The following is a 26,147-nucleotide window of genomic DNA, read 5'->3' on the forward strand; positions in this document are numbered from 1 at the left end:
TGCCATCTTTCGCCAGAAGTTTTGTTGCAAAATACCTTCCAACACAAACTTCAGTTGCCAAATCACTGTAACCTAGACATAGCCTCAGAAACCGGACCTGCTCTGCTGGCCAGCAGGATTATCGGGAGCTCTTCTTCTGGCAAGGTCCAAGTGTACCTAAAACCAACGAAGAGTCTAATGTTCCTTCTTGGTAAGGATCATCTTGAAGCCTGATGCTGGCCTCCTCCAGGAACCACTTCTCTTTCTTCTCCCACTTGTCTTTGAGTCCATGGGGTGGGCAGCGAGCCTAGCAACACTGCTCTCTTCCTGCACCACAGCCTGGAAGAGGGCCAGGAAATGCTGGGCTGTTCCCTTTTCAGCTCGGAGGGCAATGAGCTACAAACCCCGATCACCGGGTTCAGGGGATGGAGCACCAAGTACATAGAATGGAGAGCACTCTGTGAGCAGGTGCTGCCTGCTCCAAAGGAACTATGGACATCAAAACACAGAAGAAATTGCCGTGGGTCTGAGTGCCAGTGGATATTCTGGGAATGCTTCTGCCCACATGTGTGCACCTGAACCTAGAATATGAGCCTAAAGTTTTGCTGCATTTTTCTTTACAAATATTAGGCCCCGGTTCTTATTTCCACGAAGGCCCTTTTAGAATGCTGAAGCTGTGTTAAAGGATCATAAGAAAAATAAGAATCAGGCCCATGAATATTAAAGAATTTGTCACTCTCATCCAAACCCTTCCCCCACCTACATCATAATAGCTTTTGTGCATGATCTTACTTTGGTACTGGCACTAGCACATATGCCGGGGATTATTTTTGTAGGCAACTGAATGTGTTGCTATATAAAGCCAAGGTTTTTGGCACATTTAGGGTGGAGTACAAAGCAATGACAAACAAGGGCCACCTACTGTTTCCTGTTGTGGCTTTTCTCAGGAGCCAAACTAAGGGGAGATATGTTAGGGGACTGATAATGAAATTTGGAAGATTTCCTGCTGTAAGGCACTGGTTCAAACACAGCCCAGGAATATAGGGAACCAAATCCATGAGCATTTCATGGCTGTTTGGTGGCCTGTTGGAAATGAGTTGGTGAATCTCAGTCTAGTTAATAGTGACATATCCATCAGCGCACTTGCCATTAAGACCTGGCACTGATGCAACAATCGATGTACTTACACTGGTCCAACTTTTGTAAGATTAATCAAGTAGTGTGTTTTATTTCCAGTGATGAACTTTGAATATGTGGAAAAAAATTGAAGAGGCCGAGTTCTGACAACTGAATTAGTTGGGTTTGTTTTTTTTTTTATGAAAATCTGAAAAACTTCAGCAAAACCAGATTTTCTCAGGAAAATTTGTTTAGTCAAATGACATTTCTCATGGAGGCAAAGATTCAGTAACAAATTTTGACCAGCTTTGTCACCATGACCAGACTGAGTCCTGCTCTGAAGTGGGCAGAAGTAGGGAAATGTGGAGGAAACTTGCACTACTGTAGATGTTTTGTTGCTAAACATGGGACTTCAGGCTGCCGGAGTGTCCCGCTGCCTTCTGCCACCACTCCAAAATTCTGAACGTAATGGAAACACGCATAACAGCAAGAGCCTCTTGCAAATCTGGTGTGTGAGTGTAGATCCATATGGCGCTGAATGTTCTCAGTTGCTGTTTTCTGTTGTGTTTTTTGAGGGGAGGGGAGAATGAGGGCTTCTATGTTGTGTTCATCCTGCTGTGATTTTGAAGGCCAAACTGCAAGGTTCTAAACCTAGAAAAAACTCCCACTGTGAAGTTCATAGGGTTGCCTGAGTAACAAGTGAGCAGGGACTCTACTTTGACTTTTTATTTATAGCTCTTGTGTTCCATTTATCAGCCTACCCAGGAATAAAAGTGAACATGTGGCTTTGCTGGGAAAAGCTATGGTTCCACACATCAAATGCATGATCTGAGCAGGAGGTGATGGACACCCCAATATCCTACTACAGTACATGTTATCTGGGTGTGCTAGTTCCACAAGGTTCCTTCTTTCCCCAACCCCAGTTGCAAAGAGCCTCATAGAACCCCTTCAAAATTACATTTGCTTTTGCTAGCAGAGCTGTCCCACAGCATGAGTAAAAGAGAATGACTTCATATTTTGTTTGAGGAAGAGCAACCTGGCTGTGGCTTTGGAGGCATGTGGAGAGCAGCCAGCACTTACCTGCTGTCTTCAGGCAAAACAAGCTGATATGTTTTTTTGTTTGCAGATGCCTGCATGAATCTAGTGGCTGGCAGTCTTTCAGAGGAAAGCAAGCTAGACTGTGAGTGGGAGAAAAAGTTCTCATGCAAGTAATTTTTTTAGGTAAGGCATCTGTGCCAGTAGGCTTTTCCAGACACATCTGCAAGAATTTTGCTACAGAAGACCGGGGGAAGAATCCAAGGTGGACAAACCCTGAGTTTTCTTGAATATCACTCCTGTAATAACAGAAATACTGCTGTCTCGATACTGTCCCCTTAGTTAACTTTCTGTCCTAGATTTAAAGTGACAGGATCTTTGGGGTACTCCCCATGCTACAGTTTGAGTTTTACCCAAAAATATTTTCCAGGAACTTACCTTGAAAACATTTGTGGGTAAGAGATGTGAGCTGCTGTAGAATGGGGAATTTCCTTGCGTATCTGATAATAGCAGAAAACCGTTCTAGAGGAGTCCTGGTATTGAACATTAGTTCCTGAGCTCATCAATTTATATCACAGCTTTTGGCTTTCATTTTCCTTTATTCTTTCTCAGTAGCTCATCATTTATCTCTGTGGTGCATGCTTACCATCTTTCCCTACAGTGTGTGTGTTTAACGTGATAGCGGTGGGAAGACATACAGTTGAAGAAGCGGTTAAGTGAACAGATATATCTGATGTTACAAAGGTGAACGATATAAACAGGAAGATATTAACACTCCATAGTTACACTGGCATTTGATACTGTACAATAAATTAATTTTCTTTTATTTAAACAGCAAATAGCCAAAGAAAATAAATGCAGCTACTGTGTTACTGTAACAGGGATGAACTGGGAAAATATCTGTCTTATTTCTTAGTAGTAGTATGTGTGGCTTGGTTTCCCCATTCATATGTGTATTGCTGAATGCATAGAGTTAAATCAAAGGCGGCAGTAAAGGGGCTCTTGAGGGACCTAGCAGAAAGGTAAAACAATTACAAGGGCAAGACAGGCACCCACCTTAGAGAGCGTTAATATAACATTGGTTGGGCCTTCAGATGGAGGGAGAAGTTGCCTAGCTGGACCCACAAAATCAAGTGTTCTACTCTTCCCAAGGCTAAATCTAAGGTGAAAAGAGACCAGGGTGTGGGAACAATTTGTGTGATGGAGCTGCTGACAGCCATTGACTCAAACTTTAACTTTGTATATAATAGAAACCACTTCGAGTCCTGGAGTGTGGCAGGACCCCAGCCTCACCTACTTCTAGCACTTCTGAGAGAGACCCTACCTCTGCTGGAGATCACATGCTGAAAACAGCTGTGTGGCTGCAGCAACATGGGTGGTGGCTTGGGTTAACTACCCCAGTACCAACTTGCTCAGCCCTCTGGGTTTTTACTCCATGGCTATTCCAAGCTGTGTTGTGACCATTGGGCCTATACAAGTATCGTATTTGTGAACTCAGTGTAAAAAGTAAATGGAAGTGAAATGTGTTAGGTTATTGTGACAGCAAATGTTGATGAGGAAATGGGCAAAAGGAAGATAGATTGAGTTAGTCCAAACGTAAAGCCCTACTGATATAACATGCATAGGGTGGGAAAATCTTTCTTGGTAAACAAAAGAAATGCAAGGCTGGAAATTAATAACCCAAAATTGGTGTGTTGGAAATTAGCCACAACTGGGGGACAAAACAATGAGGGGATTGGTTATTCCGTCCATCATTCCTTTTGGAGTGACTTTAGGGGAAAGATGTCTATTTTAACATTGGGAGACTCAAAAACAAGTACCAGGGAAGGAGTGAGAATCACCATCTTGTGGCCACGGCCACAATCTCCTGGGATCTTAGGATCCAGGATGACACTATTGTGCCTTTTTTGTCCTCATCCCTAGAGACATCCTGCCAGACCGTACCACAGAGACAGGGACCAAAATGATTTTGGCTACAGCTGAATCCCAGGTGCCACTGGGGTTGTGAAATGGTCTCCTCCCACTTTCCTTTCTTATTTCCTTTTCTTCCCCTTCTTCATTTCTTCTCCTTCCTATCCCTTTCTTTTATTTCTTCTGTCTAGTAAGAATCTGGCTTCTCTGGCCAAGACTGCGTGTTTTGCAGTGCTGCTGTAAGCAAGTGACCAGAAAGGCAACTAAATGCAGTGCCCTCAATAGTCCTATGCTGGCACAAGTTGGCTAGGGCTGAAAGTGGTTGCTTAGACCATGTACTTTGCCTACATTTTTCAAGAAGCAAGGTTGCAAGTGGCAGTCAACACCAGAGGCAGAAGCTGTACTTTCTATCTTGGCTGGTTTTTTTTTCTTTCTCTTTTGTCCTGTCTCCTAAGAAATTGGAATGGACTCTTAAGAATGTCAACAAGGACTGCACAAGCCCATCTCAACTATCTTCTCTGTTCCGCAAAAGGTTGGTTATTACCCTAGGCACTGACTTCCTCTCCAACCAGGGGGTACCCAACTGCTTGTCGCAAACCCCTACCACACCGCACTTCTTCCTGTCCCCGCTCTGCCTGCTCCCCTTCTTTTCTCAAATCCTCACCCCACTGCTTCTCACCCGTTCCCCTGAGCGCACCCCCTCCTTGCTCCTCCCTCAGTCTCCCAGTGCTTACTGCATGTGCTGAACAACTGTTGTATGGTGAGCAGGTGGTGATGGGAGGGAGAGGGAGTTAATCAGTGGGGCCACTGATACTGGAGAAGGGCTGGCAGGGTGAGTTTGGCAGCCTGAGGTGCCATGAATTTTTTCTGTGGATGCTCCATGGAATAAGTGTCTATGGTTACTGCCATCTTTCATACCATCTAAAGAGGCTGTCAAACCACAGGGATTCTTTTCAGAAACTCTCCAGTTAAAAGGACAGGGAATAAGGGATTTTGTTAAAGCAGAACTCTTATTTAACACTTCACATTTCAAGTACTTTAGCTGTTTTTTCTTTTAACCTTTAATAAAAAGTTTTAAAAAAATTATTAAAAACTGTTCCCCATAGTTCTAAATGGGGCTGTGATCTCTGTCTACCATATCCCAAACCTTATTTAAAACTGTTTAATGTTGGGCAATTTCAGGATCTTGTTAACGACTCATTTGTCTCTTTGGATGCATCTATTCCATTTATTTTACTGCAACAGCTCCCACCCATGCTGCCATGATCATCAGCTTCAGCAAAACCACTGCATGTCTGTCTCCTTGGGTGGGAATTTCAGCTGCTGTGTAGAGGGGTTTTTTTTAAATTCCTTTGGGCTCCTAATGGAGCATAGGTCCTCCACGGTCATTCTCATCTCTTGCGATCCTTAGCGATAGTCTTGATTTGATCCCACGTTAAGCCAGCTGCTTTTACTTCATCCAGGAAGCTTCGTCACCATCTTTGTTTGGGACGTCCCCTCTTCCTCCTTCCCTTTGGATTCCATTCTAATGGTTGTCTCGTGATACGTTCCTCATGGTCCTTATGCAGGATGTGGCCTGTCCGTCACCATTTTCTCTCTTGATCTGGACCTCCATTGGCTTCTGGTTTGTTTTGGTCCACAAGGATTCGTTTTGCATTCTGTTGTACCACTTAAGTAGGAGAACATGTCTAAAGCATTTATTGACAAACATCTGAATTTCCTTAGTGTTGCTCTGGACGATGTGCCATGTCTCTAAGCCACACAGCAGCACTGATTTCACACTGGAGGTGAAAGTATGCAGCTTGGTTCTTGTTGAAATGCCTCAGAGGTATGCTCCAAGACAAAGGGAGAATGCTGCCAGTGGTGTCGGCTGGTTCTCCTGATTCAGGGATGGGGAATAAGCCAGACTCACTTGAACAACTGCTGGAGAGAATGTAAGAATAAGGGAATGCCAGCTAAGCACAGACTACCTTACAGACACAAGAAACCCTACTGGGCTTTGAAGAAGCTGTTTCTGTCTCGTTTCAAATGTGAGCTGTCCCAGCTTCCAAAGAGAGACCCTGGCAGGGTCCAGCTCAGGTGGTCCCAGTGACTTAGTCCCAGTTGGTATCCAAAGAAGTGCAGCTCAGAGATCCAGTCAGAGAGTGTCTGGACGAGGAAGTCACACCCTAAAAGAAGTGGAGGGATGGCCCTGCCGCATGAAAGGAGAATATGTGGGGAACTGGCTGAGGGCCTCAGCCAGGATAGGTTGCCTGGGAATGGAGACAGTAATATATGAGGGTTGCAGTTTAGAAGCAAAAGTTTTCTTTGTAACAGAATATTCTGATCTATTTGTGACAGTGTAATGTTGTTTATATTTGTTTTAATATACAGCTGGGCAAATTCTGCTCTCAGAGCAACACAGGCAACTCCAGTGATTACAATCTGAGTTGTATATGAGGGCAAATGTCATCTCAAATAATTTTGAGATACATATGAGGGCCAAACAGGATCTTGCATAAGCGATGCAGGTGACTTATGGCTGCAAAGAGAATCATAACTTTTGCATTTCCTGACTTATGAATGTTTAATATTTATGTGAATGTTTTATTAACATACATTTTTTAAATCGAGTAAATATATCATTACAAAGCACTTTTACACTGGTTCCCAGAGGTGTATGGAGGATGCTGTATTGCGGTTTTAGGACTGTTTAACTTAAATGTTATGTTATTGAAAGCATATTGAGATCTTATCTTGGAGTCCCTTATGAAGACAAAATTTCTTTGGGTCTCAATGGGGAGCTTTGTCTATTTAAGGATGGCAGGTTTGGGTCACTTGTTACATTGTCTCTGAAAATAACTGTGACTTCTGCTTGATGTGAACAGGGCCCATCACAACAGCGAGTGAGAAGAGGGAAGAAATATGTTGTCAAGCTTGTGTTTTCACTGCGGAACCAGAGGCTGAGTTTAGAAATCCAGAAATGTAAATAGAATCTACCAATGAGAGAGGTTGCTGTAGAAATCTCATTCAGGTAGTTTGAGGAATAATCAATATAACTATCCATTACACATTTTTAAAAATTATTGGCTGGGAAGGCCTCAGAGTGGTGTGGAAAATGAACTACAGTAGAAACCATTGGTGCTACATAAGGCAGACAGATAGAATCATGGGTGTGTGTGGCTGGACTGGACCTTAGCTAGTCATCTAGTCTAGCCTCTGGTGCTGAGGTAGGTCCAAGTAAACCTAGATCATACCTGGTGGGCTTTAGTATAGCTTGTTCTCAAAAACATCAGAGGGTATGAGGAGTTTGTGACCTGTCCTGGAAGACTGTTCCCAGGCTTGACTATCCTTATGGTTAGGAAGCTTTCCCTAATATCTGAGCTAAATCTCCTGTTGTTAATTTATAGAAGGAGGCAAGATCACAGAGTGGGCCATTGGTGATAGCAGTGATTTGATTTGAGGGACGGAAGTGTCATTGCTAATACAGTGTATAGATGAGACTCTGACTTCCAATGGGACTTAGACACCAAACTCATTTTTATAAATGCAGAGTAGTTGTAGCTGTGTTGGCCCCAGGATACTAGAGAGACTGGGCGAGTGAGGTAGTATCTTCCAGGGTTCAAATTGTGTTGGGAAGAGAGAGCTTGTGTCTCTCACCAGCAGAAGTTGGTCCAGTAAGAAGAGTTACCTGATCCGCCTTGTCAGTTCTGAAAATGGGATGAGGAATGGGATGGGAGTAGGAGCCAACAGGGCTACATCAGATAGATAAATAGACTTATTGGGGTGTACGGCTGGAACAGACTTTGCATGAGTATCTATTCCAGCCTCCTGGTGCTGAGGTAGTACCATGCACTCCTAGCCCATTGCTGGCAGGGGCTGACATTTCCTATTGCTTTAGACTGGGTTCCACAGAGACATGTTGGGAAAGCAGCAAAGGGAGTGGGCAGCGTTACTATCTGTACTGGACATGTTCCATGGATGCTTTTATTTCTGAGTCTATCAATGGGCACCAGATACCATCCATAGGTCAAAAACAGAAGGATAAGGCACTAGAGAAAGCAAGTTGGGGAGAGTCTTTTACTATTGAATTCATCTGGGTAGCGTCAAAGATGTGTTTATTTCTTGCCATCTTTTTTCATACCAAAAGTGCAGATTTGTGGTTCTGATACTGCATAATCCATTCACTACTTTCTGCTGTGCTTTGTCAAGGATGCCTTTGTTCATTTGTAGTCTTTGTCCATTCTTTCCTTCCTATATTGCTTGTCTCTATAGATTCTTATCTGGATGTTAAAAACATTTTTGTAGATTCAGAGAGATTGTGGCTGCTTTTGGGAAGAAGTGTATGACATAACAAGATGAGGATGATAAAACAGCCATTTGTAAAGCATTTGTTCACACTAGTAACATTAAAGGCTGCCTGGAATAGACGCAGTGCTTTCTATCCTCTTGAGGCATTTGTGGTTGGGTTTTCAAAAGCATCCAAGGGACAGATTTTTAAAGGCATCAAAATGCCTTTTTAAATCTGCCTGAGTGACTTGGGAGTACAAGTCCCATTGAAAAACAATGCAGATTGAAAGTCCAGTGGATGTATTATCCTAAGACATTTATATACTTTTGAAAATCCTACTCTTAAGATCAAGGTTCCATGTGAAACTCTTTAGATTCACAGAGCCCATACCAGATTGATTAACCATGTTAGCAAATGCCTCAGCATACTATAGCTATAAGAGAACAGCTTGTTTTGTGGCAGCGTATGTGGTGTAGACCCAATTGTTAACCAGTGGAAGGTCTGTTATCATATAATTCAATAAGTAGCAAAATCCAGTATCAAGTTCTTTGACCTGGTTATCTTTCCTGGTGAGCTAAGGGGAGAGGCAACTTTTACTTTATACAGGGCTAGAAAATAGGTAGAGATGTCCGTCAGTCTAATCTATCTAGGGACTAGTGGGAATGCCACTGACTATGTGATTTTGCTATTATATATTCGCTCATTAGTGTAACTCTCTATGGCTGTGGTATTATCAAGCCTTTAAGCAGAGTGTTACTGAGCTCTTGCGTTTTTATTTTGTTCTTCTAAATTTTGGTGTGAATTTGGTGGTGGTGAAGTATGGTGTACTGATGCCCCTGGTGAGTGGAGCCATTGGTGCACAGTATGTGTACACCATCACAACAGTAGTGGTAGTAGTTACTGTTCCAGGCTGGCCGTTCCTGTGCCAGTACGTCTATCCCTTACTTGGAGGCACATCTCAGGAAAGAGAAAATGTCAGTTTCTGTGGCCCAATCAGGGGCTTTCTGTTGAAATTCCCAACAAGGGTGCTAAGTGGAGTAGTGGTTGGCTGCGTGAACACCTCATCCACTTTGCTGGCTTCAGTCTCATTTACTACTTTCCTGTGTAGGCTACTCAACAGAATTAAGTCGTGCTAACTGTGTCACCACCTGAGCCACTTTATCCCCTTTAGGTAATAGGAGGAAAGGCAAAAGGGAGGCAGAGTAGGTAATTTCTTTGTTTCTAACACCACGTGTGTCCAGCTTCAGTTTGTTTTATATAATTCATCTGACTTCTGTGGGCCTCCACTGAGCTGTTGGGAGATTTGTTAGTGGGTAGCTGGGCCCTAAATTAAACATGTTGTTGCTCAAGAATTGGGTTCATATAAATAATTTCCATCTCAGTTACTTGTTTATCAGTTCCTCTCTCCAGTCAGCACCTGACCTTCAAAGATACCATTGCTCTTTGTGATGTACATTTAGGCTATGGTTGCACTAGTGAGTTTTGCCGACGAAACTGGTGGAACATCCCCACACAAAATACGCTTTGTCAACAGTTTGTCAACAAAATTCAGCACTTTTGCTGGCAGCGTTCTGTCTTTCAGCCATGAGGCATAACGCTGCTCAACAAAAAAGTTGTGTGGCTGCTCGGGGGCCGGTGGCAGGGGGGAGGTCTTCTCTCGACAAACGGGGCGTCCAGAACAATGGGCAGTTCTGTCTGCTGTGCTTCAGGGTGATTGTGTTGTCAAGAGACCAGCTGGGCAGCGCGGCTTCTCTGTCGACAGAGCCGAGCATTCTTTTGATTAGCTGTTGTGTGTGGCTGTGCTCTGTTGACAGAAGTTTTGTTGGGAAATCTCTGCTGACAGTAACTTCTGTCGACAGAGCGCTGTACTGTAACCGTAGCCCAAGAATCTCTCCCACTGAGGAATTACCATTTTTTCTAAGTGGTGGAGGGTCAGACACTGTATTTCTATTACAGCTCCTCAGCAGTAAGGTACTGAAGTGTGCATATGAGAACATCACTTCTTGTTTGCCTCTGTCTCATGCTTCTCCCCATCTGTTTTGTCCATTTCAGATACTTGGTGTTTTCAGAAGACAGTTGCATCTACGCAGTGGAAGCCAACTTTTGTGTATGGCGTGGTTAAGGTTGCAGCCTCTCACCTCAGCCTTCCTCCACTTTGGGCTGGTTACCTTTGTGCTGTTTTTACATGGTTTGCAGGTGGACGCTGGTGTAACAGGAGAGTCTCTAAGTACAGGACAAAACAGCTCATGCTCAGGATCTTCTGATTGCAAGGAAGGTGTTATTTTACCAATATGGTACCCAGAAAACCCATCCCTTGGGGACAAAATTGCCAGGGTTATTGTTTATTTTGTGGCACTTATCTACATGTTCCTCGGCGTCTCCATCATTGCAGATCGTTTCATGGCATCAATAGAGGTCATTACATCCCAAGAAAAAGAGATTACAATCAAGAAACCAAATGGGGAGACCACCACAACTACTATTCGGGTTTGGAATGAAACTGTTTCTAACCTGACCCTAATGGCTCTAGGCTCTTCTGCACCTGAGATTCTTCTGTCATTGATAGAGGTATGTGGCCACGGATTCATAGCTGGAGACCTGGGACCCTCTACCATTGTTGGCAGTGCAGCTTTCAACATGTTTATCATCATTGCCATCTGCGTCTATGTGATCCCGGATGGGGAAACCAGAAAAATAAAACACCTGAGGGTCTTCTTTGTCACATCTGCATGGAGCATCTTTGCTTATATCTGGTTGTACATGATCCTCGCTGTCTTCTCTCCGGGTGTGGTGCAGGTCTGGGAAGGCTTGCTCACTCTGTTCTTCTTCCCTCTCTGTGTTCTCCTGGCTTGGGTGGCAGATAGAAGGCTGCTTTTCTATAAGTACATGCACAAAAAGTATCGTACTGACAAGCACAGAGGCATTATTATTGAGACAGAAGGCGAGCATCCAAAGGGAATAGAAATGGATGGCAAAATGATGAACTCCCACTTTCTGGATGGAAATTTAGTGACTATGGAGGGGAAAGAGGTGGATGAATCTCGCAAAGAGATGATCCGGATCCTCAAGGATCTGAAGCAAAAGCACCCGGAAAAGGACTTGGACCAGCTGGTAGAGATGGCCAACTACTATGCCTTATCTCATCAGCAAAAGAGCAGAGCCTTTTACCGAATCCAAGCTACCAGAATGATGACTGGAGCTGGCAACATTCTGAAAAAGCATGCAGCTGAGCAAGCCAAGAAAAGCACCAGCTTGCATGAGGTGCAGGCAGATGAGCCTGAGGAATTCATCTCCAAAGTTTATTTTGATCCGTGCTCCTACCAATGCCTTGAGAACTGTGGCGCTGTGCTCCTGACAGTGGTGCGGAAAGGGGGTGACATAACCAAGACCCTCTATGTGGACTACAAAACAGAGGATGGCTCTGCCAATGCTGGTGCTGACTATGAATTCACAGAGGGAACTGTGGTCTTGAAGTCAGGGGAGACCCAAAAGGAGTTCTCTGTAGGGATCATTGATGATGACATCTTTGAGGAAGATGAGCACTTCTTTGTGCGGCTTAGTAACCTCCGAGTGGTTGAGACTGAGGAACCTGCCGAGCTCAACAATTTGCCCTACCCAAAGGCTATACTGGCTTCCCCTTGCGTGGCTACAGTGACTATCTTGGATGATGACCATGCGGGCATCTTCACATTTGAGTGTGATGTGATGCATGTCAGCGAGAGCATTGGTGTGATGGAAGTCAAAGTCCTTAGGACATCAGGTGCTCGAGGTACAGTCATAGTCCCATTTAGAACAGTAGAAGGGACAGCAAAAGGAGGTGGAGAGGATTTTGAAGATGCTTATGGGGAACTGGAGTTTAAGAATGATGAAACTGTGTAAGTACCCCTTAATTTCTTTTACCTGTCCTAGTTCTTGTGGTTAACTCCATGTTTGCTTTCATCACAGGTAATGCAGACATCAGATAATGGGCTACTCTCTCCAGCTCTCCTTCAGTTTCCAAACTTACCTCTTCCCGTGCAAGAACCCTACAGCAGGATCTAAGAGGGAAATACCTCTTGTCCCTCCCCTCCCCGGGATGGCAAAATGGGGCTTGGAAATTTTTGTCAGTGAGAAGACCTGTAATACCCAGCATCATGTACTCAAAGCAGTTAGTGGGACTTGGAGGTTGTATTGTAGACATTTTCATGATCCTCTAGTTTTGAGGATAGCAGGTATGATAGTGAGTAGGAAACAAAAACAATCTGAGGCTCAGCCTCACAGACATTAGCTAAATTAATTATAACATTTACTCGTTACCAATGTAAGAGGGCAGATTTTCATTAGTCATTAAATAGGGTGCGATTTTTGTAAAACCTCAGCACTGGCTGAATTTTGCTTCTGTTCACTCCAGTGGTGGCAGCAGCAGAGAAGGAGCAATTATGAGCATTTTTGAAAATCTGACCTGGAAAGAGCTAAGGTAACATTGAGAGCAATGGAAATGGTTGGGAGCTCAGGCGATGGGAGTAATAGCTGCAGGACCAGGCCCTTGATCACTAAGCTAAGCCTCTGTTGTATAGGGAGTTCTTCCATTAATCCCCCCTTCCCATCTTTTTCTCCCTTCAGCAAACAGCAAGTTGAGACCTGAATTTCCCCATGCAGTAGAAGTGTTAGTTCTGAGTAAAGGGAGAGGGGAGAGGGGAAAAATTCCTTTAAATAGTTTTTAATGGACTTCTGAATGTGCCAGTTTGGGATACTAAAAGTCCTTCTGTAGCTTTGGTTTTCAATCAGAGCAGCCACCTCCTGGTTAATACAAGCCACTTACCTAACAAGGGCTCTTCCCCTCCCTTGTGCTAGACTCGTATGTAGCCTTTCTTTGCTTCTCGTACAACCAGTGAATCCCTGTGGTAGCCTAATCCATAAGATTGGCAGCAAACCACACCCTTGCTGGTTTGTGTAATAATTCCAGTCTGTGTGCTCTGCCTAGAGCTGTTTGAACCCAGGAGTACTCTACTCTCAGGGTTTTCTTTACATGGATCTTAGCATAGGCATTAGAGGGGGAAGGTAAATCTTCAGCTTTTGAGGAGCCTTCTGTGTGATCATCTCTGAGTAAACTGTCCTTTCCCATGAGTTTATTTACTACTGTTTTTTCCCCTTAAAAGTGCTGCAGTGTTCTATAGTGATGGCCTAAAACACCGCAAATCAGCATTCCACTGCTCTGTATGACCTGGTGTTTTCATACAAAACAAAACACAAGCACTCCTCCAGTTGGGGATGAAAAGGATTGCATGGCCTCTAATGGTGTGAACCTGTCTTGTTAATTTAACTCTTTCATTATGTACAAACATAACTGATGTGAGAGTCAAAAACAAAACAGCAGTCCGGAGTCGTGAGTAACAAGGACCCGAGGTGTAGTAATGTTTAACTGCTTTAAATACCTTCCATTAAAATGAGTGGTGGATGAGGAAAAAATCTCTTGAGATGAGAGCCTTTTACCGAGAAGTGGCATCGACATGATGGTCACTTTTCCTAGTGTTGAGTTCTCAGATGCTTCTTGTTAACACCCAATCACTTGAGACATAAAAGGAAGAGTTGTGCTGAGTTGCAACTGGCAACAAAGAAAGAAATTTACTGTACGAAGTGTCCTCGTACAGTACACATGTAGGTGCTGGTACACTCAGTTATAGAGAGAGGATGCAGAACTCTGACATCTTCCCATGGTCTTTGCCTACCTGTCACCGTTTTTTTTCATTTAGTTGATTTCCACAGTCATGGTACTTGATTGTACTGACATGTTATTCCTTGATAGATGACTAGACACTGCTGGTCAGCTGAGATCACCAACAGTAAACATAGGCTTGGAAGGATTAGATGTGTGGTGGTAAATGTCAATTTCACTGTGTGTACGTAGACACACACGCACAAAACTATTTCTCTCAATATCTGAAATGTACAGCTGGTCAAAGTAAGAAAAATGCTTCTTGAGAAGTTATTTGAGTTAAGGATATTGATTTTGTATATTTTGACACATGATGTTGACAATTTGTGTTTCAACGGTTATCAGGTGTTAACTTTTTGAATCTTGTTCATTGTCATTAAATATTCTGCCCCTCCCCCAAAGTTTCCTGCAACTGTGGAAAATTTACATTGATAACAATAGAAAAAAATACTTAAAACTAAGCTTCAACATGATCTGTCACAATTATGAAAACAGACCAACTGAATTATTCCAAGCCTGAATAAAAGATTGAAGGTGATCAGCTTTGTCCTCAGTTTTCTGCCACAGGAAGAAGGTAACCATGGGTCATGGTGCCAGACTCTGCTACTATAACTGGTCCTCAGTCTGCACTCCCTGGACAAGGTAGACCAAGGTCTCATGTATGCAATTAAAATCTGTTGTGCTGGGGGACACACCTACAACATGGTTTAGTTCTAATTGTGTGGAGCTCACCCATGTGTTAACTGGGTTCTCCAATGTGATAGGTGTTGTTGGAACATTGGAGTCTAGCGGGCTGGATTACTGACAGAACTACTTTAAACAATGTAATGTTCCAACCAGCCCCATCTCTGTCACTGAAAACTTTTTCTTTACAAAGAAGGGTAGCGATTTTAAGGTCCTGTTCACCCAACCGCTAAAATGCTTTGAGCTAAACCACATTCAGCGAAAGTGAAAATCTGTTCTCCAAGATGGAATCCCTGCACTTGCACACATCAAATGCTGCCACTTACAACACTTGTCCCTGACACAGTCAAATGGTTGAGTTTCTGAAGTGTGGGTAGAACATGCTCAAACAACACAGTGGGTTCCCATCTCTTACTTTAAAATAAAATTGTTTTGGGGGGCACCTATATTGGGAGGCACCTTACCCTTCAGAATGATACCAGCTAGTCATGAGTGAGCCTCAAAACATCTGACATTTAAGCTTGAATACGCACCTGTAATTTCAGATGTTAGAGTGGTCCTGAGCTGGTGTGAGCCACTGAAGTCTGCATACTGCAAGAATTTGGCTCAGAGACTCGGAAGAGATAGCAAGTGCAGAGTCGCGAGTGGTGGTGTTTTCCTGAAGGGAGAAATAATTTTGGGTAGATGTTCAGGGTAGAAACTGGCCAGTGCAGAGACTTCATATCCACGTCTTACCTTTTTGTGAAGATCAGCATTGCTCTAACCCGGGTTTGGGCACTTCTCCAGATTAGCAGCGTCTCTGATTTAATATCTGGGACAAGTGATAAGTCCCTGATAAAATAAAATGCAGCAAAGTGGGGCGATCTTTTCATCACCACAATGTTGTATGAAAACACTGGGTCAATAAACTACCCTTCGTCACCTGCTGTGGATTCATTAACTGATTTCCCCTGCATTCACCTACCAACCCTTCATTCTCTTTGCACTACCATGGTTAAAAGGCCTTTTGCTGATAGAGGAGGGAAGAGCTGCAACATCCATTTGCCCCATTCCTATGAGCATTTAGGCCACATCTACAGTAGCAAGTTCTTTTGAAATAGCTACACAGTAGAAGCGTTCTTTTTGGAATTAAATTGAAAGAATGCAGTATTCCTTTTGAAAATGCTCTTCCACTCCTGTTTCAGGAAGAGCACCCCCTTTCGAAAGCTTCTTTCGAAAGAAAATGTGTGTAGACCCTCCTCAGGCCCTTTTTTTGGAAGGAGCCGGCCTCGTGGGGCCTGATTTTTTGATTCCTGGCCTGTTCTTTTGAATGAGCTGGCTGTGCAGATACTCTGTTTCAAAATAAGATCTTTCAGAAGAGATCTTTGGAAGGCCCTCTTTCAAAAGATCACTGTAGTGTAGACATAGCCATAAGTATGTCTGCACTGCAGCAAAACACCCATGGCTGGCCCATGTTGGCTGACTCAGACTCACAGTGTATGGGCTGTGGCAATGTGAAATTACAGACTTGAGCCCAGGCTTTGGGACCCCCATGGAGAGAGGGGTCTAGAACCCAGGTTCCAGCCCTAATGCCTACACAGCAGTTTTATAGCCCGATAGCCTGAGGCCTTTGAGCTTGAGTCAGTGGCACAGGCCGGACATGGGTGTTTTATTGCAATGTAGGTATACCATTAGCATGCACTCGACATGACTATCATGAGTAGTCCCACTGGACTGCCACCTACTCTGGGATTACTCAAGGTAGTAAAGTTAAGCATGTGTGTAAGTATTTGTGGAAGTGACGCTAATGAGACTTCCAGGCCTTCTGACTATATAGAGTGGCGTAACCTGCATGCTAAAGAGCTGGAGTGGCGGGGAGCTTCAATTTACATCCTCTTCTGGCTCTTTGTGGGCAAGTTACTGATTTAGACTCCATTGTACGTGGGCAGAGTGTATGTAAGCAGCTCCAGTGGAGTATAAGAGTATCTATATCAATGTGAGGTGCTCCAAATTCCATATCACCTCTCTGTTGAATAACACTGCTTTCTACCTAATCTCCTGAGCCAGCAGCTGGAGATAATCCCCAGAATGGTTCCCCTTTTCCCACTCTCTTTGAGGGAGATTCACTTCAATTTAAAAAAAAAAAAAAAGATAAAATAAACCATCTCTGTTTTGGGGGGGAAAAAAGCTGAAAACCCCAGGGAATGAGGGATTTAAAAATAACTGTGCTGACGAATAAATTAAAGTGTGAGAGGGAGATGGATCCTGCCACAGGGTCTTGCTTACTGCTTCTGTGATTCTCTCAAGGCTGATATGGTCAAAGTTTCCTTGCCTGTGTATTGGGTGGGAGTGGGGAGTGAAGTGTGGAACCTCAAACAATGCTGTTATTATCCAGCCCTCTTTCTAGGCAAATTTTGTATGTGTGTGCGTGTGTGCTGTGAACCACAGTGTGTAATCCTGCACTCTGCTGTCTAATGAGAAAGGTGAGTAAACACCAAAGCTTCAGACTCATGGTGTTATACCATTTAAAAATAAAATGATACATTTGTTACTTCCAGTTGCTAACTTCTAACACGGGCACTTCTGATTGTGTCTTGCCATTTTACACAACATAAACAGCTGATGTAAGAACTGTCACTTCTAGGCTGGTAATACTCAGACTGAGGCTTGCATGCCACAAGTGGCTCTTTAATGTGTTTCCTGCCGCTCTTTGAAGCACATGATATTAAAACACAGTGGCTACATCTATACTAGAAGCATCAGTTTATAGAAGTTACTGTTGGAAGAGATGTTCTGACAAAACTTCTGTTGCAGATCACATCTACACATAAAAGCAGATCAATCTTTTGACCCGCTCTATTGACAAAAGGGCCCCCTGGAGCATCTACGCTCTTTTTTTTTTTTTGTTGACAGCTTGTGTTGACAAAATGCATTTTGGGTGCAGAGGTTCCATGAATGTTGTCAATAAAACCCCAATTTTGTCAAAAAAGCTCTCTAGTGTGGTCATAGCCAGTGTGATTTAATTATTAAGCAGGGCCCTTTTAAAAAGTTGTTAACCAATTGTGGATGATAAAATGATAATACTTGGCCAGTCATGTTGCTGGGAGAATAATATATAGTAAATGAAACAATGATTTCATGTCAGCTTTTGGATAGTGCTGATCACTAATTTAGCTTTGGAAACGCTGAGGTCTGAGTGTCACTACTCTGGTCTGTTGAAGGATTCTGTCAAATCGATTAAGTCCAACATTTAGGTTTCAGAACAAGTTTCAAAAACAAACAAAAGCCCTAAGAATCAGTGGTGCAAACCAATCTCTTTAAAAATATTTTTGCTTTGTACAGTTATGCTACTTGTCACCCAGGGAAGGAATCTGCACGTTATGATTCCAGGATCGTCAGCTGGAAACCCAGAATGGCTGAGTCAGTGCAGAGCAAAGGAAAGAGCAACAAGCATGGAGGATAGCTTTTTGATCAGCAGATCACTAGGTGCAATTACCACTGGACACTGGGAACCTTCCCATGGGGTTTGTAGTCTGTTGCCATCCACCTTATAAGTTCTGACCTTTGAATGTATGACTTGCACCTGTACAACGTACAGTAAAGCTGGAATATTTATGCCATGCCGAGAGCCATAGATAAAATCAGAGATAACTCAGCCAATCACTGCCACAACAGTTTCCTTTGTTGTGAGAGGGACACTGCATGGGTAGTAGATAACTTGGGTTAACTGTCACCTGCACAAATAAACACAGACTTCCCAGCCTCCCCAATGCACCTCTCTCAGCACAGCCTCACCAGCACCAGTCAGCACAGCCACCCACATGATGGTACAACCAGCAACCCTCACCACAGCGCACTTCCCTCTTTCCCCACCAGAACACATTGACACAACTCCCTCAGCGCAGCACAAATTCACACAACCAGCCCAAGCATCACTCAGATGTTTAGCTTTTTTTATGCCTATGATATTATGAATTACACCCATGTGACAGCACAGGTTTTCAGTTACTAGCAATACCTTAGTATATAATTATGTTGACTGTGTACCTTCTTGCATTTGCCTATGTGCCAGTTTGGAAAGATGCATGTGCTAGTGGAAGGTAGTTTGCATGCCGTTTGGAAGCCTACGGGCCAAATTACACTCTGTTTCTTGATGCAGTCCCAAGGATTTCAACCTAGAATTTGGGCGGTAGATGTATTTGGTGGCTTGCCTTTGTTTCTGGGATAAGAGATGTTTTGAGGGATCCACAGCTGTGCATGGTTGGAGATTCATTTTTATTCAGGGCAGGGAGGAGCATGTCTCCTCCCTCACCCCTTTCATCTGCCAGCAGTATTTATTTCATGGATCAGAGAGAGTACTGGGTGTCAGCAGGAGCTGTAATGTTAAATGGGCAGCAAATGGCTCTCTAACCCTCTGGGCAAAATAAGCCGCTCTGAGATTTTGGAAGAAGTATGTGCGGTAACGTGGCCACTTCGGTAGGTGGTTTCCATGCAAAGCTTGTGATAAAGGTGAAGTGGTGAAGAAGCTAAAAGCATCACCTCCTCCTGTCTCTCCACTAATGAAAACATTTCCGGAGACAAACATTAAGCCTGAGCTCTTGGAAAGTACAGCTACCAGGGAACAGGGGTCATTTGTGAGCTACACGTGACCCTCCTCATCCACTTCTCCCATTAAATTTTGGAGTTGGAGTTGCACTGCCACTGTGTGGGTGTGTGTGTGTGGATAAGCTACTGAATCAGGCATGTGCTATGTGAGCTCTGTGGTGCAGGGACTGTTGTCTTGGGGGTTGGGGGTGGGGTGCCTAGCACTGTGTGACTGGTGAACAGTAAATGCTGCTGCAGTACAAATAATAAATTCCTCTTTATTTTGGGCTTTGGATATCATGTCCGTACTGGCTGTAGCAGTTACACAGAAGACAGGGAGTTCCAAAGATGGGGCCCAGGAAAGACAGTGGAAGGCACTGAGTGACTCTCTGAGCTGTTTGGGAAAGACCATGGTGAAGCTTGATACAGCCATTTGTGCTCCATGTCTAGGACTCGCTGTTGCAGGAAAAGGTGCCGTTTTCGGTTGGACGGACCACACAGCTGAGGCAGGGTGCTGATTTGGAGAGTCAGCACTTCTCTGTTTGGGAAGCTCTTCCTGTCCTAAGCCCTTCCTCTTCCATAACTCACGACCATGAGGGGCCAGCTCAGACTATCATAGACTTCTCATTTCACCCATAGGGTGACCATATTTCCTACAGAGAAAATGGGTCACAGGGTGGGGTGGACCTGAGGCCTCCTACTTCATGCAGGGCTGGCCTAAGCCGCTCTCCTGCATATCACTCCACATGGGGTTGTTGAGCTGCTCCCCCAAGCCACCAACCCCCACGATGTGTGGGGTTGGGTCTGGTGTTGGTATTGCGGCTCATCTGAGCCCAGACTGTCCACTCTGTGGGGCCGGCCCTGCTGCTCGTTCCCCCGCACACTTCTTTGCATCCCACCTTTCTAACAAATGTCGGCGCTCATCCTGTTTGCTCTTCTCAGCTGATCTAGTTAGCAAGAGCAACTGGGACAAAGACCCGCATTTGACAAAGAAGTCGGGGTAGCCCAGATAGGGTTTAAGAAGGGGACTGTCCCAGACAAAATGGGATGTATGGGCACCCTATTATTCCTCCAGTCTCTTCTTCTTACCACCCACATGCAGCCTCATTCCTGCCTTCTCACCCTTCTCCGCCTGTAAAAGAGGAGACTGGCTCTGATGCCGGGCTCCTTCTCTGACCCAGATTAAGAAGCAGTTCTGCTCTCTGGCTATCTCCTGGGACATTGTGCTCCCACATATCGCTCTTCAAGGAGTGGTCCCTGCACTATTCTGTTGCCAGATTTGATCGTTTCTGAAAGAGGAAGGTGCCAGGACATCTGCTATCTAGCTTTAGTTAGCACACACATCTGTCCAAATTTCTGCTCGCTCGTTTTCAACTAAGCCCTGGTTGTGATCTAGGTTGGTGATCTCCCAGCATATAGCTAGTGTGAAGGATGTTGTGTTTATTTCTCACTCTGAAATTCCCTCATGTAGGTCCTGCTGAGACTGCTCATTTCTAGCTTAAGTCAGGTAATCTACATTTATTACATTCCACTGCAATTTCTGCATGGGGTGACCTGGTGAGGATTTGTATGGGGTGCAGCTGGGGGGAAGGGGTGGTATGTGTGTCAAAGAAGTGTATAAAATCAGCTTACAGAAATATGAGATTGAGACCAGCATGTGAAGAAGAGAAGCAATCAGCTGGCCTTTGCCCTCTCATAGCCTTGGTGACAGGTGTTGAGTAGAGATACATGCCACCTGTCCATGAGAAGGACAAGTGACATCCTGTCTGGAGCGATGACTTATTGCCGATCAAAGGAGTTTGGATGTATTATGTGACTGCGGTGAACAAGGGGAGTTTACAACCCCAGTTTAACTCAGCCTTTCGTCAAATTCAAATTAGGAAGGCATGAATGTGGGCCTGATCCTGAGAGGGATTAATTCTCTCAACTAGCAGTGAAGTCAGTGGGAGTACAAAGTGTGCAGCACCTACCAGGATCATCTCTTAGATGTGGAAGAAATGAGACTATTTCACAGGGGCACATTTATTCATAATTCTAGAGAGAGCACTGGGAACTTTCCCATGCCAAACACTGCAGCCCCAAAGTGGATTAAAAAATGTTAATCCCAGTTCAGGTCAAAACCTAATTTACTGTGGGTTGGGTTCAGTTCAATTCAGTCTGATTACCTGAAGTGCCTCAATGATATGTGAGTGCCACACAATCCTGCCCTGTAGGTTTTGAAAAGTTGGCAGACGTGCACTTTGAACACATGCCTTCCAAGGCTTATTTACAGACTGTCTCTTTTGTTTTCCGTGCACACTGTGCTGTGAGTAGGAAGGGGATTTTCTCCTACATCTTTATGTTCTCCTCTAGGGTCCTGCAAAAGCATTCACTTTCAGGCTTCCCAAATATGGCCTTTCTGGGGTGGAGACCCCCATCTCTCTCCCTTCTGGCTGGGATAACTCTAGGCTGCACAATGCTCTCCATTCACTCTATTGTTCTCAGCAAGAGACTCTGCTTAAATAGGTAAGCTTACTTTCCCTTCAGAGACTAATAACAGAGTAATCACCCACTATTCTAAGGAAACACAGCCCTTCCGATGCAAGCCCATCATAAGGTAAAAGCACTAGAGAGAAAACGTGTTAAAAACAAATAAAAGAACCTATATGTGTGCTAATAAGTTTACCTAAAGATCACTCCAAGCCTAACAAGAGCTCTGGCTGAATTAATCCTTCAGAACCTCACTCAAAGGATTTCCTTGTGGTTTCAAGTTTCTCATAACTTCGGTTCACACCAAACACAGTCATGATGTGCTTAGTCCACCCTTTATACAGTTCAGAGGTCTTTGAGCTGATGTTTCCAGAACTGGTAGTGGACAGACAATGGATTTCTCTTCCTAGGGTGTTACTTCAAAATGATGGATCTAAAGTGGACTATTTACATTCCCCTCACCTGTTAGGTATTTCCTGGGAAATCCACTTTATACGCATTGTTCAAAAAGTCCTTTGAAGTTCTTCCTGTCTTCCCAAAGTGGTATTGATCCTGTTTTCCTGCTGAAGAAGTTCCCTATAATTCCATAATAGAACCTAAACATTTGCATTTTTCATACAAAGGACCCCAAAGCTGTGTTGAACCTCATTCATGAATATTAAACTTTATTGAATTAACTGAATCTTAATTTCATAATGTTTGTCCAAGATATTGGGGGTTATTGTCAGTCTATCAGAGTGTCATCATTTCACAGATATATCTGTGGAGTGGAGAATGGCTTGTAACTGGCTAGCTTGGATGACATGCAATGAGATGACTAACATTTGACTCTGGGCTTCTTGAGACAACTGTGGATCCTGGGGAAAGAAACATGTTGTTGGAAGAATTTAGTTTGCACAGAGAATCCCCAACATCCTACCTCCTGGACCCGTATGATCTGGAGTGACACTGTGACTCTTTCCAGGTGGATGGAAGGTAAATGAAGGTGAAGAGGTGCAAGGAAGATACAGCGTATGGGTACCAATAATGGGCAGGTTGGCATATGCACCTCCTCTTCATATTGCTGTTCGAAGGACATGGGGGAGGGTCTTATTCTCCATGGCTTGACGTGTTCTGCATTCGCATCAGTGCAACACAGGAGCTAAGTGCCCAGTCAGGATGGTGCCCAGTCAGTAGGAGAATAAAGCCCACCCAGGCCCTCCAGGCAGTAAGATGAAGAGGAGTTGCAAATGCTAACCTACCTATTAAGGGGGTGGTAAGAAGAAACAGCATCAGAAAGAGAAACAGAGGGCAAAATTATCTTCTCACATGACCAAAACCCTCTGGGAGCTCTCTACAATCACGAATAATTTCACACTATCCATTCAAGTTGTGCCCAAAGAAAATGTTGGCAATAATTTCAAATTCTATACCTCCTTACGGATGTTAGTGAGTTTAGCATGGGCCATTCATGGTTACTGGTGGAGCCGGGAGCCTGTGCGAGTAAAGGCTGAAGATCCAGCCTCCTGATATCTACCTTGCATTGCGTGTTTTCTGAATCCAACGGGTGTTAGAGAAGTAGCTTTTATCCTCTCTCTCTCTACTCCTCCCATCCCTTAGAGCACTGTCCAAGACAGACGTTTGCTGTGCTTTCACTGCTTCCAGCGAGTGTGTGGATAAGCTACTGAATCCCTCTTTGGACAGTTTAGTGAGGGATTTCTTTTCTTCATGTCGTGTGTTGTGGAAACCAATCACTGTAAATCTAACCTTTTTCCCCCTACATTTTTTTCTTTCAACGAGAGGAACAGAAGCAATCCCATGCCCATACAAATCATAACAACTATTTTGCCTTGTATTTGTAGCCCCTTTTACTATATGATAAAGATGCAAATATTTAACTTGAAAATTCTGCTAAATTAATTTCTGCTTTATGTGCTTTCCCTCCTGAATCAGAGGATTAGGGTCAAGTCTCTCTGCAAGTCTCTCTCCTCTGCCTCATTTAATTGATCTAGTTGCTCTGACACTCCTACCTTGTCCTCCTTCGGTCAAGACGTACGTGAAGAGCAGTGGTAGAATGCAATGCACCAGGAATAATTTGCTGACTTGAGAATGCCATCGTAGCCCTGAGTAGTTTTCCAAGACATCAAAATATATGTAAGATGCCCAATATCTTTGGGTAAATTAACCTAGAGAGACTTATGGCCTCATTGTAACCTTTCTCCAGTGGAGTGTTGGATGTAACACAGGAGAAAGTTTGCTTTTTTCCAAAGACAGTGTGCTGTCTGCTGAAAACAGAGTGGATAAAACCAGGGCTGCTCTTTCTTTCCAAACTTATGGACTAACAGAGGATGTAATAGCCTGTAAAATATAACTGCTTGCCCATGAGCTAACCTCCTTGAATTAGATCAGTTTAGGGTAGTTGGGTCAGAGGACATTGTCTGGATATGTAACAGATCCTAGCTACCTCTGACTGATTGCTATGCATGCGGTGGGGAAAGAGTTTTCTCCCAGGTCAAATTTGCAGAGACTTGGAGGCGAGTTGTCTTCCTCTGCACCATGGTGCACTAGTCACTTGGTGGTTTGAACTAGAGCAAATGGTGGCATCTCTGTAACTTGAAGCAGTTAAATCAAGATTTGAGGACTTCAGTTACTCAGTCAGAAGTTATGGGCCTGTGACCTACAGGAGGTCAGACTAAATGATCACAATGATCCCCTGCGGCCTTACAGTGTACAAGTAAAGGCTTGAGGATGGGCCTTTGCTGTGCTGCAGTACCTGGCTGCTCAGAATAAGATCCCAGTATGCCTAGAGTCTCTCTTAGACAGTGTGGTAGTGGGATACCATAAAACATTAGATAACATTAGGAGTGTCACACTATTGAAGTCAGTGCAGTGGTGTGCATTTGTCTTAGAGGTGACTTTGCTGATGATACACCTGTGAGGAGTTCTGCATCTCATATAATTATCTGTGGATGGAATAGAAAGGTTTCAGGTGGCCTGATGGAAGGGTGTTAGAAGGAGAAGAGGATGCAGTCAGTGGATCTGAAAACTGAGGGAAGCTTTATTAGATCATGAGACTTCATGATGTGCAGCTGGTGCTGTCTTTCTCCTAGGCTCCAGCGGATCAAAAATGCTAATAAGGCACTGATATGAATATTCAGCATCTCATTTGCATCATGGTGGCCACTCTTCATGTCAAAAGTGCTGCTTTTCAATTGCACACTAGCTGTGTAGACAGGGTTCCCTTGAAAGGAAGCCCCTCCACTTTTGAAAACACTCTTCTTCCTAATTTTTTTCAGGAAGAAGGGTGCTTTCGCAAGCAGGGCCACCTTTCTAAGGAACCTATCTACATGGCTATTTTGCAATTTGAAAGCAGCATCTCTGATGTCAATAGTGGTCCCCATTATGCAAATGAGATGTTGAATATTCATATAAGTGGGTCATTAGCATTTTGACCTACTTCATTTACATGCCCTTTCTGAAAGGGAGGGGCAGTGTAGATGCAGCCCTAAGGAAATGAATACATAGGCTAGAAATCTGTTCATCCCACCCTTTGTGTGGCACACAACAGCAGGAAGGCATAACAGGTGCAACCTCTGCCCCAATTGACTGCTAGTTGTGCACAACAGTAGCAGAGCATGCAAAGAAGAGAACAGCGATTGCTACTGAAATGAAGCCCTGGCTGCATGGCATCCTGAGTTGGGGATGAAGTGGGGCCATTACCCTTCCCCAGCCCTGTCACATAGGCATACTTGAATACTGATTTCCTGGGACAAAGAGTGCAACTTACTTGGAATAACATCTAGATAAGAGAGATCAAATGGACTCAAAATCTAATACAAAGATACAGGACAAAATCTAGGGACCTCAATACACACTTAGAAGTATAGCTTTAGTTATTTCAGTTTGAACATCTGGGCCCCAGAGCATGCATTAATATTGAGTTAATCTGTCTCAGAATCATTCCCACCACCTCTGGGCGATAGCCTGGCAACTGTTTAGCAATGCACAGCTGCGCTCCATGGTTTTTCGGGATGGGATGTGCTGGCCAATACCATATTCAGTTGAAGCCACGGGGGAAATAAAGGTAGGAGGAGTGCAATTAACTAAATTGGAATTTAGCCAAGAGACTGGAATTGATGTCTTCAGCAGGAGTGGCTAGGACCTCTTTTCTACCGCTAGGTGAAAGCCAGCCCCTCCAGCAACACTGTGCTTTCTGATGCTGTGCTGGGGAGTCGGAGCAGTATTAACTCAGAGAGGAGAGAACCTGAACTAAAAAGCTCTCCTTTGCCTAAGGGGCTGCTCTTTTTTATATAATCTGGGGTTGTGAGAGGTGGACACACGGTGGGGTTCAAGTGAAGAACTGGGAAAACAAAACAAAACTCATCTTAAAAAGACAGAGGCCCTTGACCTGTTTTTTGGTTTGTGTAACAAACTAGTTAATAAAGT

At 44.0% G+C, this 26,147-nt stretch overlaps 1 protein-coding gene across 9 annotated transcripts in view; it reads left to right on the forward strand.

Annotated features, from left to right (window-relative positions):
• SLC8A3 (solute carrier family 8 member A3) overlaps positions 1-26,147 on the forward strand; it is a 179,657-nt gene that overhangs the window by 26,975 nt on the left and 126,535 nt on the right. For 8 of the 9 annotated variants that reach the window (XM_074997170.1, XM_074997163.1, XM_074997165.1 and 5 more), the window contains exon 2: positions 10,364-12,186. In XM_074997170.1, the coding sequence (XP_074853271.1) occupies positions 10,421-12,186 (1,766 nt within the window). In that variant the 5' untranslated portion in view covers positions 10,364-10,420. Of the gene's footprint in view, positions 1-2,257; positions 2,317-10,363; positions 12,187-26,147 lie in introns of those variants that run through there. The other variant, XM_074997171.1, reaches the window with a different exon arrangement.

Source organism: Carettochelys insculpta, chromosome 6, assembly GCF_033958435.1.
Source record: "Carettochelys insculpta isolate YL-2023 chromosome 6, ASM3395843v1, whole genome shotgun sequence".
Taxonomy (NCBI): Eukaryota; Metazoa; Chordata; order Testudines; family Carettochelyidae; genus Carettochelys; species Carettochelys insculpta.